The sequence below is a fragment of the Caloenas nicobarica genome, chromosome 3 (assembly GCF_036013445.1).
Source record: "Caloenas nicobarica isolate bCalNic1 chromosome 3, bCalNic1.hap1, whole genome shotgun sequence".
NCBI classification, from domain to species: domain Eukaryota; kingdom Metazoa; phylum Chordata; class Aves; order Columbiformes; family Columbidae; genus Caloenas; species Caloenas nicobarica.
Window position 1 is genome coordinate 53,326,079 of NC_088247.1, and position 20,343 is coordinate 53,346,421.

At 43.8% G+C, this 20,343-nt stretch overlaps 1 protein-coding gene across 1 annotated transcript in view; it reads right to left on the bottom strand.

Moving 5' to 3' along the window:
- Positions 1 to 18,022, bottom strand: part of MAN1A1 (mannosidase alpha class 1A member 1) — a 147,325-nt gene extending 129,303 nt beyond the window's left edge. Inside the window, exon 1 of the mRNA XM_065630753.1 lies at positions 17,397 to 18,022. Within this exon, the coding sequence (XP_065486825.1) occupies positions 17,397 to 17,990 (594 nt within the window). The 5' untranslated portion in view covers positions 17,991 to 18,022. The remainder of the gene's footprint in view (positions 1 to 17,396) is intronic.
- Between the last annotated feature and the right edge of the window lie 2,321 nt (positions 18,023 to 20,343).

Below are 20,343 nucleotides of genomic sequence, written 5' to 3' on the forward strand. Positions count from 1 at the left end.
AAGCATTGGAAAAGCCAGTTTCATGTCATCATGTCACAGGTATCCTCAAAAGGTAGACAGTGGGAGAGTTTAATCCCTCATCCCAGGTGGAGGGATCCGCTGGTGATTCCCTATGTGTACTTGGGATCCCCTATTCTTCTTGGGAGCAAACCACTGTAATCAATTTGTTCATGCAAGGTATAGTTTTTAAAGATCAAAGTGAAATATTGTTTTAGTCCACTTTATAAAGCAAATAAAGGAGTACAGTTCATCATATGATGAAAGCTTCAAGAAAAAGTACAAATATTCCAGTCTGCATTCATTTCCAGAAACATTTGGCCCCTGCAGCCCGAAAGGCCTGGCACCAAGTGCACATACATCTCTCCTACAACCAACACCAGCACATGTGCTCTGCCTTCAGGGAAGAGGATTTTTCAGTGGCAAAGTGTGTGCTGAAAAAAAACACTGGGTTTTTGGTAAATTTGTCTCTAGCTCTGATTTGGCAGAGCCACGGCTGGCTAGATTTTTAAGTGTACTGCCTAAACCCAAGGGAGAACAAAAGAAACATGGGTTTGTGCTGATTTAGGGAAAGTGACTGTATATATCTTCCAAAGTTATAAAGACATAAAAATTATTTGGTTTTCCTCACAATACATATTTTCAGTATTTGTCTGTAAAAACAGAATCAAGGAGGTTTAGGGACAGATGCTAAAAGAAATGAAAATTCTGCTAGGAAAAAAAAAAAAATTCTAAATTCACCCAGAAGTACCATTGAGGTCATAGCCACTTCAGTAACAGTAACCACATCACAAAAGCTGGAGAGCATGAATGAAACTGAGTGGTGTCACAATGTTAGAGGAAGTAACTATGTGGATTAACTGTACAAATTGTTATCAAATTCCTTGTATAAAAAGCTGATCGAGAACTGCTGATAAGGGTTTCCAGTAAGCTATAAAACAGTGAGTACAATTTATTTTAAAACATGTTGTGACTTGCAAGCAAATGCTGTTCTTATCCAAAGAGGTCTCTATTTAATTAGTAGTAGCAGTTCTGAAGATCAAAAATGTTATTTCTGCCCAGCAGCCCAAAGGGTAAAAGGTAAAATATATGAATAATAAAACATTTAATCAGACTTCATATGATAAAGTCATTAGTACACCCTCATATACAGCTATATAGTATGTTTCAAGAAGTACTTTTCATCATCTGAGCTGCAAAACACTTCCTCCTTACCCGCCAAAATGAGGCCTTTCTCAGGTTTCAGACTCATGTACAAGCCATAATGGCTGTGAAACATCCCTGCTAATTGCAGTAAGAACAAATACAGACAAAAAAGTGTGCTACAACCCTATCTTTACCATGTTTAAAAATATGGTAAAACTATAGTTTGGCTCTACTTCTTTGGCAATAATTCCACCTATTAAGGTATGAGCTTTATCTTTGGTCTTTTTTCATTAACACATGTATGTATATATACATACGCACACACAAAGCTTCCTCTACTTCATTCCAAACACTCTTCTATATGCTAGTTTCTTTACTGGCAGATCTGTGATGTTCCCAGTTATTAGTTTTCAATGAAAGATGAGCAAGTTTTCCTTCACATACTTTCATTGTTCCTTATCCTGTCAGAAAACCCACAAAGTTTCTCTCCTCCTTCTATATAACATTTTTGGGGAATTCAGTCAAGTCCTTTGCAATTTTAAGGAAAAGATAAACGATGAAATTTAAGTGGAGTGTTTTTTGGAGGGTGGGGGCATGATGGTGATAGAAAAGATAACACATAAGTTCCCAGTTTTGACTTAAGCATGTACAATGCCACTCAGGATGTTTCCTGTAAACAGCATATTTGAAACTGGATATTAAAGCACAGCAGGAATATCCAAGAGAAATTATGAATAAGTTATTTTTTTTCTGATTAGAGCACATTCACAGCTCTTTTTACAGCCTGCAGAAGTTCCCCACATAACACAGGACTAACAGCAACGTGAAGTTACCAAGTACAAGAGAATCATTATTGGTGAAGCTGCAGTAAAACCAGCCAGTTCGTAGGAAAGTGTTTCTCCATGTGGACATAAGGTAGGGCTGGTAAAACAGACACTAGGTGTGTTTGACATTGAGGTAGTGGATCAGTGTGTTTATTTGCACTGCACTGTTCACACAAACATAGGGGGCTTTTAAAGATGTTTTTGAGATGTCTTCAGTATCAGCCGCTGGCCTTGTTCTTTCCTCAGAAAACAGAATATAAACATTTTTCAAACAGTGGCATGAATCTGAAGTGGATAAGACTTCTCGTGGCAAATAAAGAATAAAATAGGCATCACAAAAATACAGTGTTCAGAAGGGAATAGAAAAAACAGAAGGGAAGAAAAAACATTAAAAAATCCCCCCATCCCAGAACACACTAATGAGTAATTAGCACAGCAGAAAGCTACTATAAAGTCACTCTGAACACATGTAACATCTTGCAGCACTATTATGTTTTTAAAACAACTTTGTAATAGTTGTGTCCTTCTAGGTTCTCATGATCAAGACTACGGCACACAAAGAAAAAGCTTTCTCAGTGTCCAGCACATACAGATCAGAATACTATTCAGCTGAAGTTTCTTTACATGTGCAAGAGACCCAAATGGTGCGATCTTCAATAGCCGAGACTACAGAACCTGCTTTACATCAGAAAATGAAATGCCGAACTTTTACTTCAAGTCACAGATCAAAAATGTAAACGTGGAGATGCGGCCACTGGTCAAGCTTTGGATTGCTCAACAAGATTCCAAATAACTTACTTTCTTGATTAAATGAAACCTCCATACACAAACTTAGTACAATATTTAGGGAAAAAACCCACTAATTAAAGTTAAAACAAGCTTGACTCCTTTCCTAAACTTAAAGGCCCTTTCCACAAGCTTATTCAGCTCCCACCAAAAGTACTCGTGTAGATTTTATGGCTACCTTTTCATGTTTTTGCTTTAAGGGCCAAATAAAAACTATGGGTGACCACTGTTCCCATAACAAACTATCGTAAAGTTGGGGCAAAAGGAAGGTTATATAGTCCCTGCTATAGCTGGAAAGAGCTTTGCTTCTCACATCACAAAATCAGAGTAGGCATGTCAAATTGAAGAGATACTCATGTATCACTACCATATGGGAAACCTACTCTTTTAGGAGTGACTAGCCAGTTTGGATGCTGACGATGAAGCAGTATAAAGAAAGATTTCATTTTCAAAACCAAGCTTCTGTAAAGCCAGGCCTCTTTGTGATGTCAAAAGTGACAGAAAATCAAATGCTGAAGAGCTGGATTCTCATGAATTGGTAGTGCAGTGCAACAGTACAAGCCTACTGTAAAAATATTTATATAGTGCTGCTGTAAATAAGTCACACAAAACAGATGGAAATTTAATCAAAAACCACAAGTTTGTAAACTAGCAATAAGTATTTACTAATTTTAAGTGCTTACAAATGAAGCTAGGCCCTTAAGAAAAAAATTAAACAAACTCTCTACAACTACCGGAAAGGAGGTTGTAGCATGGAGGGTGTTGGTCTCTTCTCCCAAGTAGCAAGTGACAGGACAAGAGGAAAGGGCCTCAAGTTGCACCAGGGGAGGTTTAGATTAGATATTACGAAAAAATTCTTCAAAGAAAGGGTTGTCAGGCATTGGAACCGGCTGTCCAGAGAACTGGTTGAGTCACCATCTCTGGAGGGGGTTAAAAGACACATAGATGAGGTTCTTGGGGACATGGTTTAGTGCTAGATTTAGGTTATAGCTGGACTTGAAGATCTTGAGGGTGTCTTCCAACCAAAATGATTCTGTGATTCTAAACCTAATTCAGTGGTACCTATTTGAGTTATAAGCAAACTTTGAACTTCTCAACTTTGACACTATATTAGCTTTCATGTCCTTAATTTTGTGTTTGCAATGTATAAACATCAGATTATTTATATTTTGATCAGAAGTACGCAGAGTAAAGATGCTTTAAAGCAGCACATGATTCTCCAATGGCAGGTCTCCTAGCCCATCTCAGTACACTAGTAACCCATTTACATCCACTAAAGTGTCAAAAGCTGCAACTATAAGTTTTGTTTTCCATCAATAGCTTGTGTTTCCAAAATTCTAATTGGAATTCCCTATATTAAACATAACTGCTTGTCCAGTAAACATTTCCTCATTTTTAAAGATTTCAAAATACCCACTGGGCTAACGTGCAGTTGTCTGCTGGGCTTCCCTACTGAAACTGAGAGAAGTAGCACTGATGCAAATCAGCCAGGAAAGGCTACGTGCCATTTTCCTCCACCACCCCACCTCTCACAATAAAATGCATGAATGAGAAATGTCTAAACCTCAAGTCTATTTAAATGCTAGACAGGGGAATTAAAGATCCTGAAGGAAATTAGTAATAAATACCCCAGACTTTAGGGGAACAAGCTTGGTTTGTTCAGGGACCTGGTCTGCAGGATCCCATGTGAGAGTTCCCCATAGGGCAAAGGTACCCAGGAGACCTCACTGATCTTCAAGCATGAGAATGGCCCACAGCAGGAGACCAGGGTGGCTGCACGGGGAGCAGCCAGCTGAGCCGGAGACCAAACCCTCAGGAAAGCTGACGGAGGGGCAGCAGCAGGCGCTGCCCCATGGCAGTGCAGAAGTGCTGCCATGCGCGAGAGAAGGTCAAAGCTTGGCTGGAAGCTGCCACGGGACAGGAGTGGCCTCTACAGGTACATCAGCAGCAAAAGAAGGATCAAACAGAAAAGGGACCTGCTGCTCGACAGGTTGAAAAAAACAGTGTCAAAGGATAGGTCAAAAAAAGGCTCAACCACTTGGTCTTTTTTGCTTTGGTCATTATTGGCCAGGCATACTCACGGGGCTTAGTGTCAGGGGCCTGGGGAAAGGTGTCAGGTAAATGAAAACAAAGTTTGGGATGAAGTACTTAAGCACAATGGACATACACAAGTCCATGGGACTAGATAAAATGCTTCTGATGGTGCTGAGGGATTTGGCTGATGTCATTGCAAGGCCTCTCCAGATCACTTTTGAAAGGCCATAGCGACCAAGGGAGGTCCCTGGTAACTGAGGAAAAAAAAGCAAGAAGGAAGATCCAGGGACCTACAGGCCAGTCAGGTTTATTCCAAATCCCGAGAAGAAAATGGAGCAAATCCTCCTTGAATCTATTTCCAGGAACATGAAGGACAGAAACACCTTTGTGAACAGCAAGCATAATTTCCCAAAGGCAAAATGTGCTCAACCAACCCAGTTACTTATTATGATGAAGCCACTGCCTCAGGATAAGGACAGAGCAGCAGGCACCATTTACCTTGACTTTGTAAAGCACGCTTTTTGATGCAGTCCCTCTTAGCATTATGGCAGCTGAAAAGGTATGGACCAGATGGCTGGTCAACGAGGTTGATGAAAAAAAGTGGCTGTACTGACAAGCTCAAGCCAGCAGTAAACAGGTCAAAGTCCAGCTAATGGCTAGCTATGAATGACATTTCTCTGGAGTTAATCTGAACAACAGAGCAGAATACACCCTCACCAACTTTATGGGTGACACCAAACTCCAGCAATCAAGAAGCTGGAAGGTAGAGTTCTCACCTGAAGGACCTCAACAAGCTGGAGGAGTTAGCTGACAAGCTTTGTGAAGCCCAAAAAAAGCAAATGCAAAAATCTTATACCTAATGTGGAATAATTCCATGCCACAGTACATGATAGGAACTTATTACAGGCTAGAAAACAGCTTTGCAGCAAATGTCCTAGGGGTGCTGGTGAACAACCTGTTGAACACAAGTAAGCGAGGCATCCTTGCAGTGATGAAGGCTAACTAGAGTGGGCTCCATTACCAAAAGTGCTTGCTAGTGATGGAGAGCAATGAACACTTTCTATGTGGCATTCCTGATGCCTCAAATGGGGGCCCTGTTCTTGATTTTCAGCTCTGTAGTACCAATTAGAGATTAAAAAAAAAAAATTGAGAACACATGACATACAAGAAGAGATAGATGGAGTTGGGTTTAAGACTAGGGAAGAGAAGGCTTCTTAACGACTTAGTTGGTACCCAAAGAGAAAAGGTGGCCAAGTTCTTCTCAGTGGTGTGCAATGAAAGGAGAAAAGCCAGTGGTCATGAGTTGCTTCAAGAGAAATTCTAACTAGATAAAATAATAATTAAAAACTACAATAAGGGTCTTCAGACAGTGGAATATATTTGTCCAGAGGAGCTGCAAAACCTCCTTCCACAGAGATTTTCCACACTTGAGTGCACTAGACTCTGAGCAACCTGATTTAATTTTGAAGTTAGCCCTGCTCTAAGCAAAAGATCAAGCCTTCAGAGGTCCAGCAGTGTGAATCTCTTTCCTTCTCAACAAGAACATCATAAGATAAGCAGAAGGTTGGGAGAAAGAACAAACAGGACTACAGTGTGCATAAATGCAGACCAACCATGTCTCCATAATGCTTTCGGATGGCCAGGCTGCATATGAAAACTGTTTCCATGAAGTCTGAAAACATTCTCACAGAGCATCAACTTTCTGCAAGGTTTAGATTTATATAATAAAATATAACTAGAGCAAAACTGATTATTGAAATACAAGGATTTATTTGCTCCATCCTAATGTTTTTTATTTTGCTTGCAGCATATGTATAATTATATTTTCAATTTTCAATTTAGATGACTATTTGTAAAAAACAAGCAAGCAACCAACCAATGTCTTCTTTTTATTTTTTTCTAGGTTTTTATTCAGATGAGAGCTTGCCCCCCAAAAACTACAACTCCAGTTACAGGCAACAGAATTTACCATTTACCAACTGTACAATATATTGGGCCCTCATGTAAAAACTATATGGAGAGAGATATGGATACATCTCTGTCTCAATATAGGAATCCAGTGATTTTTTTAAAAGAAACTGCATGAAGACATTTACAGGTTTTTCTTCAGAAAGGTTATTTTTTTAAATGCTCTTCTTGATCTGTGATGTCACTTCAGCCCTTGACAAGATCACACACACTTCTGTGAAAAGTCATTTCAGGTTCAGTACCATGCTTACTCTAGAGCTTTACAGAATAAGACATAAAAATATCTGTCAACTTGCAGTTTGTCTTTACACAGCATAGTTTTCCCCGTGGTGATTCTTCAGACAATCTCACCAGAAAAAAAAGAAAGCAGCATGCAGCTTTGAAGTATTATGACTTTTAAAATATGCCATGTGTATAACTCTTCTACTCTTTAAATGGTAATAAGGTTTTCTGTTCCATGATGACGGGGGAGAGGAGGAGAAGAAATCCATCACTGCAAATGATTAACATCTATTTCTGTTCTTTAAGCTTTAGTTTGAAGAATCTAGTATTGCTATTTAGGTCCAAAGCAACATTTAAAGTGCAATTCTCAAAATCGCAGATGGGTGGAGAACTATAACCACAATAAAAAGCAGCAGATTTCCCTACAGACAGCAGTATGGGTAAAGCTTTATCATTAATATCACCATTCAGTGCATCACCAGATGTCAGTGCTCAAAGGCAGTGAGAAAACTGACAGTGCAGTTAAAGACTGGGTCTGCATCTGTGTGTGTGTATCAGTGAACAGTAAAATTACCATCTCCTTAAGCACTACACTTTGAAAGCAAACTGTTTTTTTAGCTTGGTATTCTTTTACACAAGCTACTTCCTATTTCCTTGGAGAAAGCAGTCCCTGAACAAAAGAAATTTCAAAAGGCACAGAGATGTTTATTATGCAGTTGACTAAGCGAAAGAAAAATACACAGATACTTTAAAAAAAAAAAAATAGCCTCGCAGTGGTCTGAATACTAATTAAAGAAAACAAGCCACCCTGATCTAATGCAATGTTTTAAAAGCACATACCGACTTTGAATAAATAATTGAAAAAGAGGGTTTATGTTGCCAAGCAATAAGATCACCCCTGGAAAAAAGTAACAGACATTTGTTCCTTTCTACTTTATTCATTTCACCAACACACAGTACAGTCTCTAGCCTAAGTGCCAGCAATATATATACTCACATAAGTGCAAAGCTGCATATTTTAACATTAAAATTGCAACTTCTGTTTCTGCCCAGCATTAGAGAAAAAAGTTGACTCTTCTGAAATAATTTTTGAGATGTGCACAGGAAGTCTTGTAATAGCCAGATGTTCCACAGTCATCAGCTCTTCCACTGCACGGCATCATTTTAGTTCTCTGCTCAAGATAGCCTACTGTCTCTTCTGATCTTCATGTCTTTTCTTATTAGAGATTTGCATTAAAAAAAGGCCCAAGTTTCTTAAAAGCCAGACTTCCATTCATTTGCTTTATCTCTAAGACAATTTAAAAGCCAAGGTACATATAGTTTCCAAGAGGGAGTGGGAGGACAAATTAAAGTATATTTTACGCTTGTAGTTACCTTTGCACAAGAGACTGCATATCTCACTGCTCCCACAAGGGCTGTGAATGTTTAACTTTAACAGTTATAAGCATGTAACATCAGGTTATGTGCTCATCCAATCTGTTTGGAAAGACTTTGAAATTAGAGGCATCAGAATGAGCAATACCTGTATCTTTGTAAACACCAGCTATAAAATCCAATCAGCTTACTGCAGAGAGTTATAGCAAGTTGTCATATTATTCTGTACAAGCATTTCTTGGTTACAACAGAGTTCAAACTGAAGATTTCAAGATGCAAGAAAGGCAAAATGGGAATTTTACTACTGTACTTGCCTTCCTTCAAAACAGCACTGGACCAGAGCAGTTCATTTCACTATTGCTTAAAAAGCTGACAGCTCATGACCTAAGCACAGAAGCAGGGAGTCTCAGGTTTAGCCTCCCCCTGTAATAAACAGTGTGATTCACAGCAGTTCAGTGGCAAACCACAGCTGCCCATGTGCAGCCATGAACCAGGCTCCAAAACCAGGGTTTGAACTGACCTTAGTGAGCTGACATGCCCAGGCTGGAGACCGGCAGTGTGGGTAGGAGTGAAGATAGCCTTCATCCAGCACACAGCAGCAGCCCTGGTTTAGTGGGGAAAAAAACAAATCCAAGCCAGGTAGCCAAGCTCCGCTCTTTACCATCACACACTGTGATCTTGTGCGAGTCACTAGACCCCTCTCACCCCTGGAAAACCAAACTGCTTTCTCACAACGATGAAGGCTTCTGGACTCTGCAGGAAAGGCCACCGAGCACTGTGATACAACAGCGGCTTAACCACAGTTCTGTAAAAGGTTTCATTTAATCTGGCTCGGGCAAGCATGTGCTTTATTACTCACCAATTATGTTTTCATGACAGACTTACAGACTCGATTATAAAAGTCATGGAAAGCAGAGAAAGAGATACTTCTTAGAAGTATGCACACATTCTTTATATCCCGTGCTTAAAAACCAACAAAACAAACCCAAAACACATACAAAAAACCCCCACCAAACCAAACAAGTAAAAACAACCCTAAACAAGTTTTGTGGATAAAGGAGATTTTCACACAAAACAAGGAACTGGTACATTGAGTGTCTGGTATATTGCGTATCTGGTACGTTGCCCATATTGCTTAATTTATAGTTCCACCTAAATAATTATTTTCTTCATTTGTAAAATTACAGTTCTAGAAATAACTTAGAAACGGATGACAAAATCCTTCAAAACCGAATGTCTGAAACATAGTTTACACAGAGATGCATCTGAGTAGTGGAGATTGTTACCAAAAAAAGTGTTTTATTATCTTTGTACCATCTCAGGCAGCAGTTTTATGCCAGAGAAGTATTGCACTGTTAGACAGCAGCAAACACTGTAAAGACACTTTCCTGAAGTATTAGACTCTTATTCTGCCAAATAAATTAGGAAGACAATTTTTTTATTAGTAAATAAAGGAACTACTTGTTAAGATATTCTATTTAAGATGAAAACCACAGAAATGTACACCTATGCCGGCTCCTCAAGCCAGTAGTTTTTTTAAAAACCAAAACCAACCAAACAGAAAGTTAACACGCTGAACAACTCTTACAGCGGCATGCTTCAGACAGCTTTAAGAAAAGGTCTGTCCATACAACAGTCATGTATGTGCTTCTGTAATGACACGAATTACCTTCCACAAGAAGTGCTCCCTCCTGTCTATCCATGATTTCCTTCTCATAGTCCTGTGCCTTCATTAGCATTCAAAGAAGCTATCAGAGCCTGGCTGTCTACCACTCTTATTTTCCCTCGAATGAGATAAGACATTTTTTGGCCTTAGCGGTAGATTTTAATAAACAAGTGGAAATTTTCTGCTTCAGTTTGCCCACAGAACTACAGCCTTAAGCTACTGTGCTCACCAACAGTATGATTTACTCTGTTCCTTTATATTAAATGGTTGCCATAGGCTGCAATACTAACATTAAATACGAAATCATCACCATGAGAATATAACTTTTGCCAAAACGCAGGAGACATTCCATTTTAAGCTTTACCTTACATCTTTACATCACCTTATTTAGCTTTCACGAAAAGAGCCCTATGTGTCTGGAATTTAGGTTTTGCCTTTACATAAAAGGCGCATGTGGGTTTACAGTTAAAGAATTAATCGTGTGCTTGATTTTTCTATGAAAGCCAGATGTTTTCCACTGAACATTTAAAGCCTTTTCATTTTCCCCATAATTCTGAGGATCCAGTTACATAGGAAATTCAGTTAGTTTTGGTAAATTTACCTGTTGAGAACGTAGACCAAGTTTGAACATAATTAAATATTCTTCTTAGCTCACAAAAAATAGGTGTAAGGCTGAAAAACCCCATGATCTAGCAATGGGAACACACCCTATTCTGGTCAAATGTGCACACGGTCGCACACTGAGACATCCCTCCATCTCATGACCAGTGTTCAAATCAGACTGGCATTAGCCTGCATGGCAGAAATTTCAAGTCACTTGACTAAGAACAGGCTACCAGGTTCTCAAAAAAAGGCAGCTGAAGCAACTCACCTGGAACAATGTCCTCCCCTAAAAAGACCTGAAGGGCTCCCAGCAGAAAGAACATTAATTTGGCAAAGGCATATCCTGTTTTGTGTCTTGCAGACAAAGAGATGCCTCAGACCCATTCTCCTCCACTTTGCTCTCCTTTCAAAAGCAGTGGCTCAACGGGGGTCCACTGCTTCCACTGTGCTCAGACCTCCACTAAGCCATTTTGGCTCCCTACCCCACCAGGCCATGATCCCAACAAAAGCAGGGGTAGCTTTTCTGCCTGGTTGGCAGGTTGAACTGGCTCTGCAGAGGGTCTGGCAAGTGACACAAACAAGAGGTTGCTTAATAGAGTCACTGAATCATACTCTTAGTAATTCAAGATGAAGATTCTCTGGGGGTTGGACTAGATGACCTTTAAAGGTCCCTTCCAACCCAAACCATTCTATGATTCTGTGCATCTTGCAGTGCCATTATCCCTACATAAGCAATTTAACTTACTGTTTTGTGACATTTTAGATGCCATAAGATAACCTGTGCCACTTCACAAGAGCACAGGTCTCCCAAACCCAGGGAGAACATCTGAAAGCTCTGTAAGGATGCCCTTAGGGGTATAAGATACCAACCTGTCTACCATATTCGATTCCCTGTATTTAGGCATTTAATTCATCTCCTTCCTATCTTTTATAAAACAATTTAAAATAATTAACTAAATATATTTAACCAACAGTATTTATCAGGAAGGAAAGGACTGCAAAAAACTCAAAAATAACTAGAGAGACGAAAATACTGAAGATTATAGGTAGGTAAATAAAACTTGAGGGGCAGGGGGCAGCCAAGATTAATTTTAAACTCCTTTGACAAACAGAATGACAGCTACAAGATGCCAGCATTAAGGACACAAAGTGCTTTCAGAAAACTTCTTTCAAAATGCATAGCATCATCAGAATGTTGCAAGGAATCACCACATTGCTTACTCATTACATGTCAATTTTTTTCCTTTCACTGTATCTTGTTCTTAAAGAAATGTACCGTCAGGGAAGGTGGCTTTTTCTGTTTGAAACTAAAACCACTCAATACTTCCACAGCTGCATTTTAACTCTTTCCCTCCCCCTCCTATGAAGGCTCCCACAGGCTTTCTCCCAGTAAAAGCACTTTGAATGTTGGTCTACAGGAGCTGGGGCTTCAGTAATTCCTGCCACTGTGTTTCTTTTCCCTTTTTGTGTTCTGAGAAAAGGTACTGGGAGGTAATAGTTTCCTGAAGCGCAGCACCTCAGCCTGCTAGAGAAGGTTATTACAGTACATTGAACCTTTGCTCTGCAAATGCCACATTGTGGAGATTCAATTTTAATGGAGTAGCTAGGCCGGAAGATCAGATACAAGCTTCTAAAACAAGGATACTGAAAGAAGTTTTGTACCTCCTTCATCCACATAATACTGTTCCCTCACCACATCCAAAACTAGCACCAAGTCAACCCTTCCATTAAGGTCTTCAGCTCACCAACTTGACAGAAGATTTGTCAGAAAACTATCCAGTTATTTTGCTCTGGCAGTCTTCTGCTGGTTTAATAAGCTGAAGAAGCGGACAGAGGGCTACAGTGGAATTAATGCAAAGTAGGCAGTGGAAGAAGGCAATCAGAAGTTGTAAGAAGAGACCTCCCCTCCTCTTTTGACAGCAACAAGTATCAGTGAGTGCACCTTGTCTCATAAAAATCACCAAAAGGGAAATAAATCTCCCCCCAATCTGGCCCTGGCATCCCCTGAACCACAGCATCAGGATACCAGGCGGTAAGAAAGCAAGCAGTGGAAATGTGCAGGAAGGTACAAGGGGCCAACCACTCTTCTTCAGCAGTGAGCCACCCCCTGTAATTTTGCCATCACTCCTCCTCATTACTGGAGAGTTCTGATTATGCCCAAGTGCTGCTACGTCAAGTACATATCAGATCTCTGAACAGCGCTTTATTTCCATGCTCACAAGCTTGCTTTCCTCCAGATACTTCTGAACTTCCCTGCAACATTACCGAGACTTCTTGCTTAACCTAATGGCTTACAACTAAACTGCATAAAAGCCACCACAGAAAACAATTTAAAAAACCGAAATGAACACTGAGGACTTCAGAAGCTCCAGAATTCACACTGCCAACCCCGATTCAGTTCTTTATAGGAAGACAGTGTGAAGTAATATTCAGCTGTAGAGTCTGTTTCACTGACTTGAGACCACTGGCCTGTTGAGCTCAAAGGACCAGTGCTCAGGAATGACCGTAGAATCAATGAATAAAAGTTTCCTCTCCAGGACCTCCCATAGATGACTGCAACAGTTGAGAGCTGTACAACCGCATGTTCTTCAGACATCGATTGTGGTTTACCAAGGAGGCTTTTATCCTGAAAATGTGTCCAAACAGCTCCAAACAATAACGTGCACAGTTTCCAAGCTAGCCACCTTGTACAAGAGCAGCATAGTTGCATTAGTATGGTGCTCCACCAACACCAATAGCGAGCTGTTCAGTAGGATTAATTAGCCTGGGCAGAGCACTGCACTAATGTAATTATATTGCTTCTAGTACCTGAGCTAGCTCATTCATCGTTTTCTACTCTTTTCCTCTGAAATAAAGAGTTCAATTTTTGCTATTTTCTTAACACCTAAATAATTCAATCACTTTTTTTTGAGAGAGAGAGAGAGAGGAATGAGACTTGGAAAATATTCAAAGTCAGTTTCCCCTAATCAAAACAGTGCACCTCCTGCCTTCATAGCTTGTCCCCACTATTGCCATCCTCTTCTAATCACTTCTTTTGTTCATATCAAGCTGCCACCTTTTTCAAACTGCCTATGCACCAGCAAGTCTTCCCTGGACATGAGAAATAATGATGCCCAGCCACAATCAACAGTGACAAGAGCAGAGACTGGAAAACTTTGAACTTATTTGAGTGGAAAAGAGTCATCATTGCCTTCCGCTCACCCTTTTTTTACAGATGGGGAACAGATACCACAGGAGGTACTTGCTCAAAAAAGGGGTCACCTCTCAAATCAGTGAGTGGAAGAGTAGGAATATAAACCACAACCTCCTCATTCACAGTCTGGGGCTCCTATCAAGACACAGAAACAAGAGACCAGTGTGAGATGTACCAGGTACCCAGACTCTGCCTCAGCTCATGGAGACACCAGAGCATCAGTGGAACTGCCCGAAGAACTCCTCTTCTGACAAAACACAAGCATGCTGGTATGCTCAAAAGCGGCTGTGCCTCTTTGCTCAAGCGTTCCTGAAGCATCCAGCATGAGCGAGATGCTCAGAGCAGGCAACACAAGGTCAGCCAGTAAAAAAATTCAGCAACCACAAGCAACTGACAGCGGTTTTACAACAGGAAGCGCCTCGCTGCCAGCAGTACCACCAGACCCTCTTTCTTTTGAGTTTGTGTATAACTCATCATCAGGAGAGAAACAGAGGAACATCGCAGCACTCATCAGTATCTCTGGTCTTAAGCCCACACCCCTCACCCGTACAGGCACACCTGCACACAGGCAGGCCCTGCGGGTGTTACATGGTGAGACTGTTACCACACACACACCTGGAGAACAACGGTGTCATTCTGGCAGAGTGGAAGGCAGTGACAGCAACATGACCTCCACTTCTCCGTGGTTCCACAAGTCTTCTGCTTGCTTTATACGCTTCTAGCAACTTATTTTTTCTAGTTATTTGTCATACTATGTTGGTTTTGATACTAAATAAAGCCCAAGAATCTTTATATTCCCACTTTGTTTCACCTTTTTTTAAATACAAAATGTATGCCATAGAAAGAATTATTAACATTTCTATAACAAAGCTCTGTTAAGAAATGCTAGAGTCATGGCATTTTATTGTTTTGTGATCGTAAATGTATTAGTACAGCTAGACTTCTAAACACTGATTTCAACTTGAAATTTAAAACAGGTAAATGAACAAAATATCTCTAAGCTCTCTCTTCCCTCAAATTTATATCGGCATGCTCATGATACACAGCTCTTCCAGGACAGAAATACAGGGAAGAACAACCCTATTTCTTGGCATTCATTTCCTTTAAAGTAGCCCACTTTGTCTGTCAGAAAGATGCACAGGAATAGCTTCAAATTTTGAGTTCTAGGTATACAAGGGCAGACTCAAATTCCAGGCTTAGGGTATGAAAGCAGAAAGATTTTTTTGTTTGCAGCTCCAGCATGCAACCACCAGGCACAAGGAGAGGAGCTTTAAGGAATAATTCCAGTTTCTGTGCATGTACAGGGTAGTACAAAAGTTAACACTTCAAAAAGTTACAATTTAAAACTAGTTCTAAAAAGACTGCAGATTAGAATTCCAGCTTGACAGTAAATTATCAACATCAAAAAAGTGGATAAGAGTTTGCAAAGACAGAGAGAGAAGCAACAAAAGCCAACACATGAGACAATGTGAAGCAAGTTAACACAGAATAGGAAACACCATTTTACAGTCAGAGAGAATAAAAAAAAAAAAAAGGAAGCATTTTTTAAAAAAAGAAAAGTCAAACCAATCAAGGTTCTGCAAAAATGCAAGAGCAATTAAGTAAACAACATGTTACAGTCACATACTGAATCAGGAGGAAAGGAAACTACCAGAAACAACACATTGTACTGAGGAATTATACTGAGATATGAAGGAAAAATAAAGATCTAGGAACTAACTGCAGTGTCTCTGTCATCTCCTACACTTACACGGCCAAAAATCTGGTTTGGAGAGTTACTGTGTTGTCAGTGGCTCCCCTATAGCAGCTGAAGAGAAAGAAGAGGGATGGAACGGAAAGAGAAAGAAAAATCGAAGAGATACTGGGGTATGTTTGTATATACAAGTACATACATATACAAGCATACAAATACATGCTCATGTACCCATATGTAATAAAAGATAACTCGGACTAGCTGGCACGGAGCGGGACCAGCAAGAGCAGTATACTTAAGTTTTATCTTCTTCCTCCTGCTTATTTACTTGTTGCAGTCTTCTGTACTACAGAACCATGTACATCAGGTCTGGAGCCTCATTACTTCTAAATACTTCTACACGGCAATTCAAGAAGGCTGGGAAAAGAGTTTGCTGGTATTTGTAATTGTTCTGTATGCTTCAGGGAGGCTCTGTGACTAAAACAGAAGAGAACATAGTCTCTGCACACCAAGATGCGGTCTATACCATGCACTCCTCAGAGTTTCTCCCCGCAAAATACCTTTGTATTGGTATTTACTGCTTATGACCGCTGCACATTTTGCTAAAATAGTTAGACTGATGCAAGGACTCCAGAGCACAGAACACAACTTGAGATTTGTGACAGCTTATCATCTGCTGCTCCGTGTGATGTCAAGGCTCACTTTTCAGACCGCTCCACACAAACATGCAATAAAAATAAATCAGCTCAAATAAAGCTACCAATGTTTCACAAACACGAAAATACTCAGTAGTTAAAGGCTCACCCCATCTCATTTCCATCACTACAGAACAGGAAATATATACTACTAATTAATTCATAAACCCTAATCTCTGAAGGCAGCTGAAATTGTCAGTTTGATAAATAAACTAGACAGTAATGATGGGAAATTAAACTATATTATCAAGGAAATTCTTCTGTCAGAGGACGCTGTCAAGCTCTATTCACGACAATCTTACCTATACAGAGTTCGGATAATTTCTGTAAGGAAGGACTTAGAAACAATACCTGAACCAATAAGCAGCACAAGCAAACAAGACAGTTCAGGGAATTTGCCAAAATCCATACAGCTCAGATGCCTCACCGCTATTACCTAAATCGACCGCATTTTGCCAAACGCCCTCAACCCTTTAGACGGCTGATATCGCAGAGCAGTGAACCACGCGAATCCGAGACCGATCGCGACATTTCTGAAGCGCTGCAGAACCTGCACACCCGCACCTCGCACTTGGAAACGCACCCGGTCGCCCAGCGCAGGACGTACCGGGGTAACTCCTCCTCGGCCACCAGCGCGGCACCGGCTCTCGCCGCCTCTCGCATCCCGGGAAGACACTCGCCGCTCACCGACCGGCGGAAGACCGTGGGATGCCCCACGGAGCCCGCAGGCGGACCCGCGTCTCGATGGGGCCCCCGGACGCCACTTCTCCTCCCTGGCGCCGCTACTTCCAGCCCTCGCCCGGCTCCCCCGGCGCCTGCCGGCGCTCGCCGGGCTTTGCTTCCTCTCCGCGTTTCGGTGCAACAGCTGGAGGAGACCGGTAACGTCGTGGGGGAGGCGCAACCGGCATGGAGCGCGTTCGGCGCCGGCACCGCGGGGACCGCAGACAGCGCTCGCAGCCGCGCAGGGGCGCGGAACGCACCGTGGGCTGCGAGGATGCAACCGCGGGAGACGCAACCGACCTCCACGGCGGCTGCCGAGCAAGGACCGGCCGGAAAGACCCCCTTCCGCAGGGAGGAGCAGGAGACACGGCTCCCCGCCATCCCGCCGCCAGCCCGAGCAGCGACCTGTTGCCCCGCGCGGGGGTGCCGAGGCGCGTCCCCGAGAGCGGGAGCGGGACCCGCCGCCGCCACTCACCTCTTTGATTTTGTCCCTCCTCTGCCGGACGGTGGGGTCGGCGGGCTCCTGCCCCACGGCTCCGACGGGCTGGCGGAAGAGGCGCTGGGGCAGCCCGGGGGCGCCCGCCTCCTTCCTGCCGCGGGCGTCCTGCAGAAGTTTCTCCTTGTCCTGGCGGATGTCCCTGCGGATCTCCTCGGGCAGCTTCTGCAGCGTCTCCTTGGCCTCCCGGAGAGCCCGCTCGTGGTCCGCGCGGATCCGCTCCAGGCTGCCCGCCCCGCCCGCGGCCGCCGCCGCCGCCCCCGAGCCGCCGCCGAGCTGCGGCGGGGCGCGGGGCTGCCCGCCGGGCGGCGGCGGCGGCGGCTGCAGGGCGGCCGAGTGGAAGAAGACGCCGCTGAGGAGCTTGGAGGAGTCGGGCAGGAAGAAGATGGCCCCGAAGCAAAGGGTGATGAAGGCGCTGAACACCAGCAGCAGCACGAACTTCTCCGTCAGCCGGAACGCGCCGGGGCCCGCCGCCTTCCTGCCCCCACCGCCCGCGCCGCCGCCCGCGGGGCCGCCCAGCGCCCCCGGCCCCGCCGCGCTACCGAAGAGCGGCAGCAGGCTGGCGGCGGGCATGGCCCCCGCGCCGCCTCAGCGCAGAGCAGCGCGCCCCGCCGCCGCCGCGCAGGGACCGGACCGCACCGCACCGGACGGCTCGGCTCGGCTCCGCCGCCTCCCCGCCTCGGCGGCAGAAAGTTTCCCCGGGCGGACGCGGCAACTTTTCGCGTTCCCGCCGCTCCGCCGCTCCCCCGCCGGCAGCGCTCGGCGTGTGCGGGGCGGGCGCTGTCAGCTCCAGCCCATGCTGCCGGGTGCCGCCGCGGGTGCCGCTCCCCGCTCCGCCCGCGCGGAACTGCCGGGCAGCCGGGGGCGGAGCGGGGCGGGCCGGGGCCGCCGCTGGCCCAATGGCGGAGGGGGCGGGGCGCGGGCGGGGCGGGCCGGGCCGGGGGCGGGGTGCGGGCACGCCGCTCCACCTCCCACCCGCGCTGCCGGACCTCCGCGGCTCCCAGGGGTCAGACGCGGGGGGCGCTGCCCGGGCGGCGCCCGCCCTGCAGAGGGGGGAGGCGGCGGCGGGCCCCGCCCGGCCGGGGCGGCGAGTGCGGCCCCTTCGTCCCAGCGGGCGGCGGCGGCAGCCCGAGGCGGGCGCGCGGCCCCGGCACGTGCCGGCAGGGCAGGCACGCGCGCACACGCGCACCCACGTGCACGCTTGTGCACACACAGGGGCGTGCGTGCACACACGGGCACGCACGGCGACACGCGTGTGCCCCCACGGCGGCGCGCGCGGGTGCTTGCACGTCGCGGGCGCGCACACACACATGCGGTCACAGGCGCTCACGCGTGCACACGGCTGGGGACGTGCGAGGAGAGGCGGCAGCACCGCACCTACCCCGGTGAGCGGGACGGGCGCAGCGCGGCCGGGTGTAATTCCCGACCCGCCGTTGTAGGAGGAGCCGTATTCTTTGTAAGAGAAACAGGGGTTTTAATTTAATTCTGGGTTTTTTTGTGCAGGTAAAAGGTACATCTTTTGCAAGGAAGTAGGGGGAATGTACCTTTGTGAGCGTGACAATTCGACTTTTTGTCTAGGCTAGTGCAAATGTAAAAAACAATCTGTTGGTGCACAGACGTGTCGTATTTGATAGCTGCATCGAGCTCCTCAAGCCTTCTGTGAAAGGAAAAGTTTTTTTTTAAAAAAAAAGCTACCAATTTATGATTTTGCTCGTGTTACACAGCAATGCAATAAACAGTGGGGATGGAAGAAGCAGGGAAGAAATAAAATGCTGGATCACTTTAACTGAAGAAGGGAATCCAGCCAACGCTCAGGGGTTTATCTCCAACTTTTTTGGAACACACTTGGAGCCTACCTAGACTTTGACAGCAGCTCAGCACCGTAAACTTAAACATTTCCTCCAAAATGTGAACTGCAGAGTCTGAAAGAAAACAGTGAGGTGTGTTATTCCCAGAAGTTGCAATGCTGAGGTTGGTTTGTTTGTGTATTTACATGACTTTATTTTGCAAGGGAAAAAAAAAACGGTAGAGGGAAGTCTGTGCTTTAAAGAACGGCAGGGAGAAGGCATTGCATAAGCTGTAAAGATGGGATTTTGAAAATGGGCTTGGCATGGGCCTAATTCTGGTCCCAGTGGAATTAAGGAGAGTTTTACTGTTGACTTAATAGGAATAAAGTAAGGCTGCTGCCCAGAGCTTTTCTAAATCCCATTCTTTAGAAGTTAGAATATGTAATAGATTAATTAAAAACAGGTTTAGAGAAGACAGTTACATAGAAATGTTGGATTGAGTCCTGCAAAGCTCCCATAAGTATATGGGCAAATGCTTCTGTAAAATTTCAGGATTATCTGTGAAACTGAAGGATCAGGAGCCCAATTTTGCATCCAGTGAAATCAGTAATTTCCTTTAGTTTTCACTCTGGTTTTCTTTTAAATCCTATTCTTTCCTGAGTTGCATTTCCACACATTTAGATGTGAAACTGTTCCTTAAACTAAACAATAAGCACTCCGATTTTGACACACATTTCCCAGAAATGTGCAATGTAGCTTGATAGCTGTGCCAAGATAAAAACTGTTTAGGACTGAAGAACTCAGCCTCCTTGGAAAAGATAAGAATCTATGCTGCTATTTTTTTTTTTTAAAGCAACTTTTAAGGTAGCAAATACGGAGTTTAGCTATTATTGAAAGACAGTTGACTAATGACAAAGCTTCCTAAATGGTGAAATACCACTCTCAGCATCAGCAAGCATATTCTGCTTCAATCGCTGTGTATGTGGGCGTACAATATTTTTCACAAATTGTCCTCAAAACTCATCACTACTTATGCGATAATATTTTGAGGCGGAATTTATTGCTGGAAGAAGTGCATTTCTTCAGTATCCTGAAGTGATTCCTGAGGTTGCCATATTTCTATAGCACTTCATGAACAG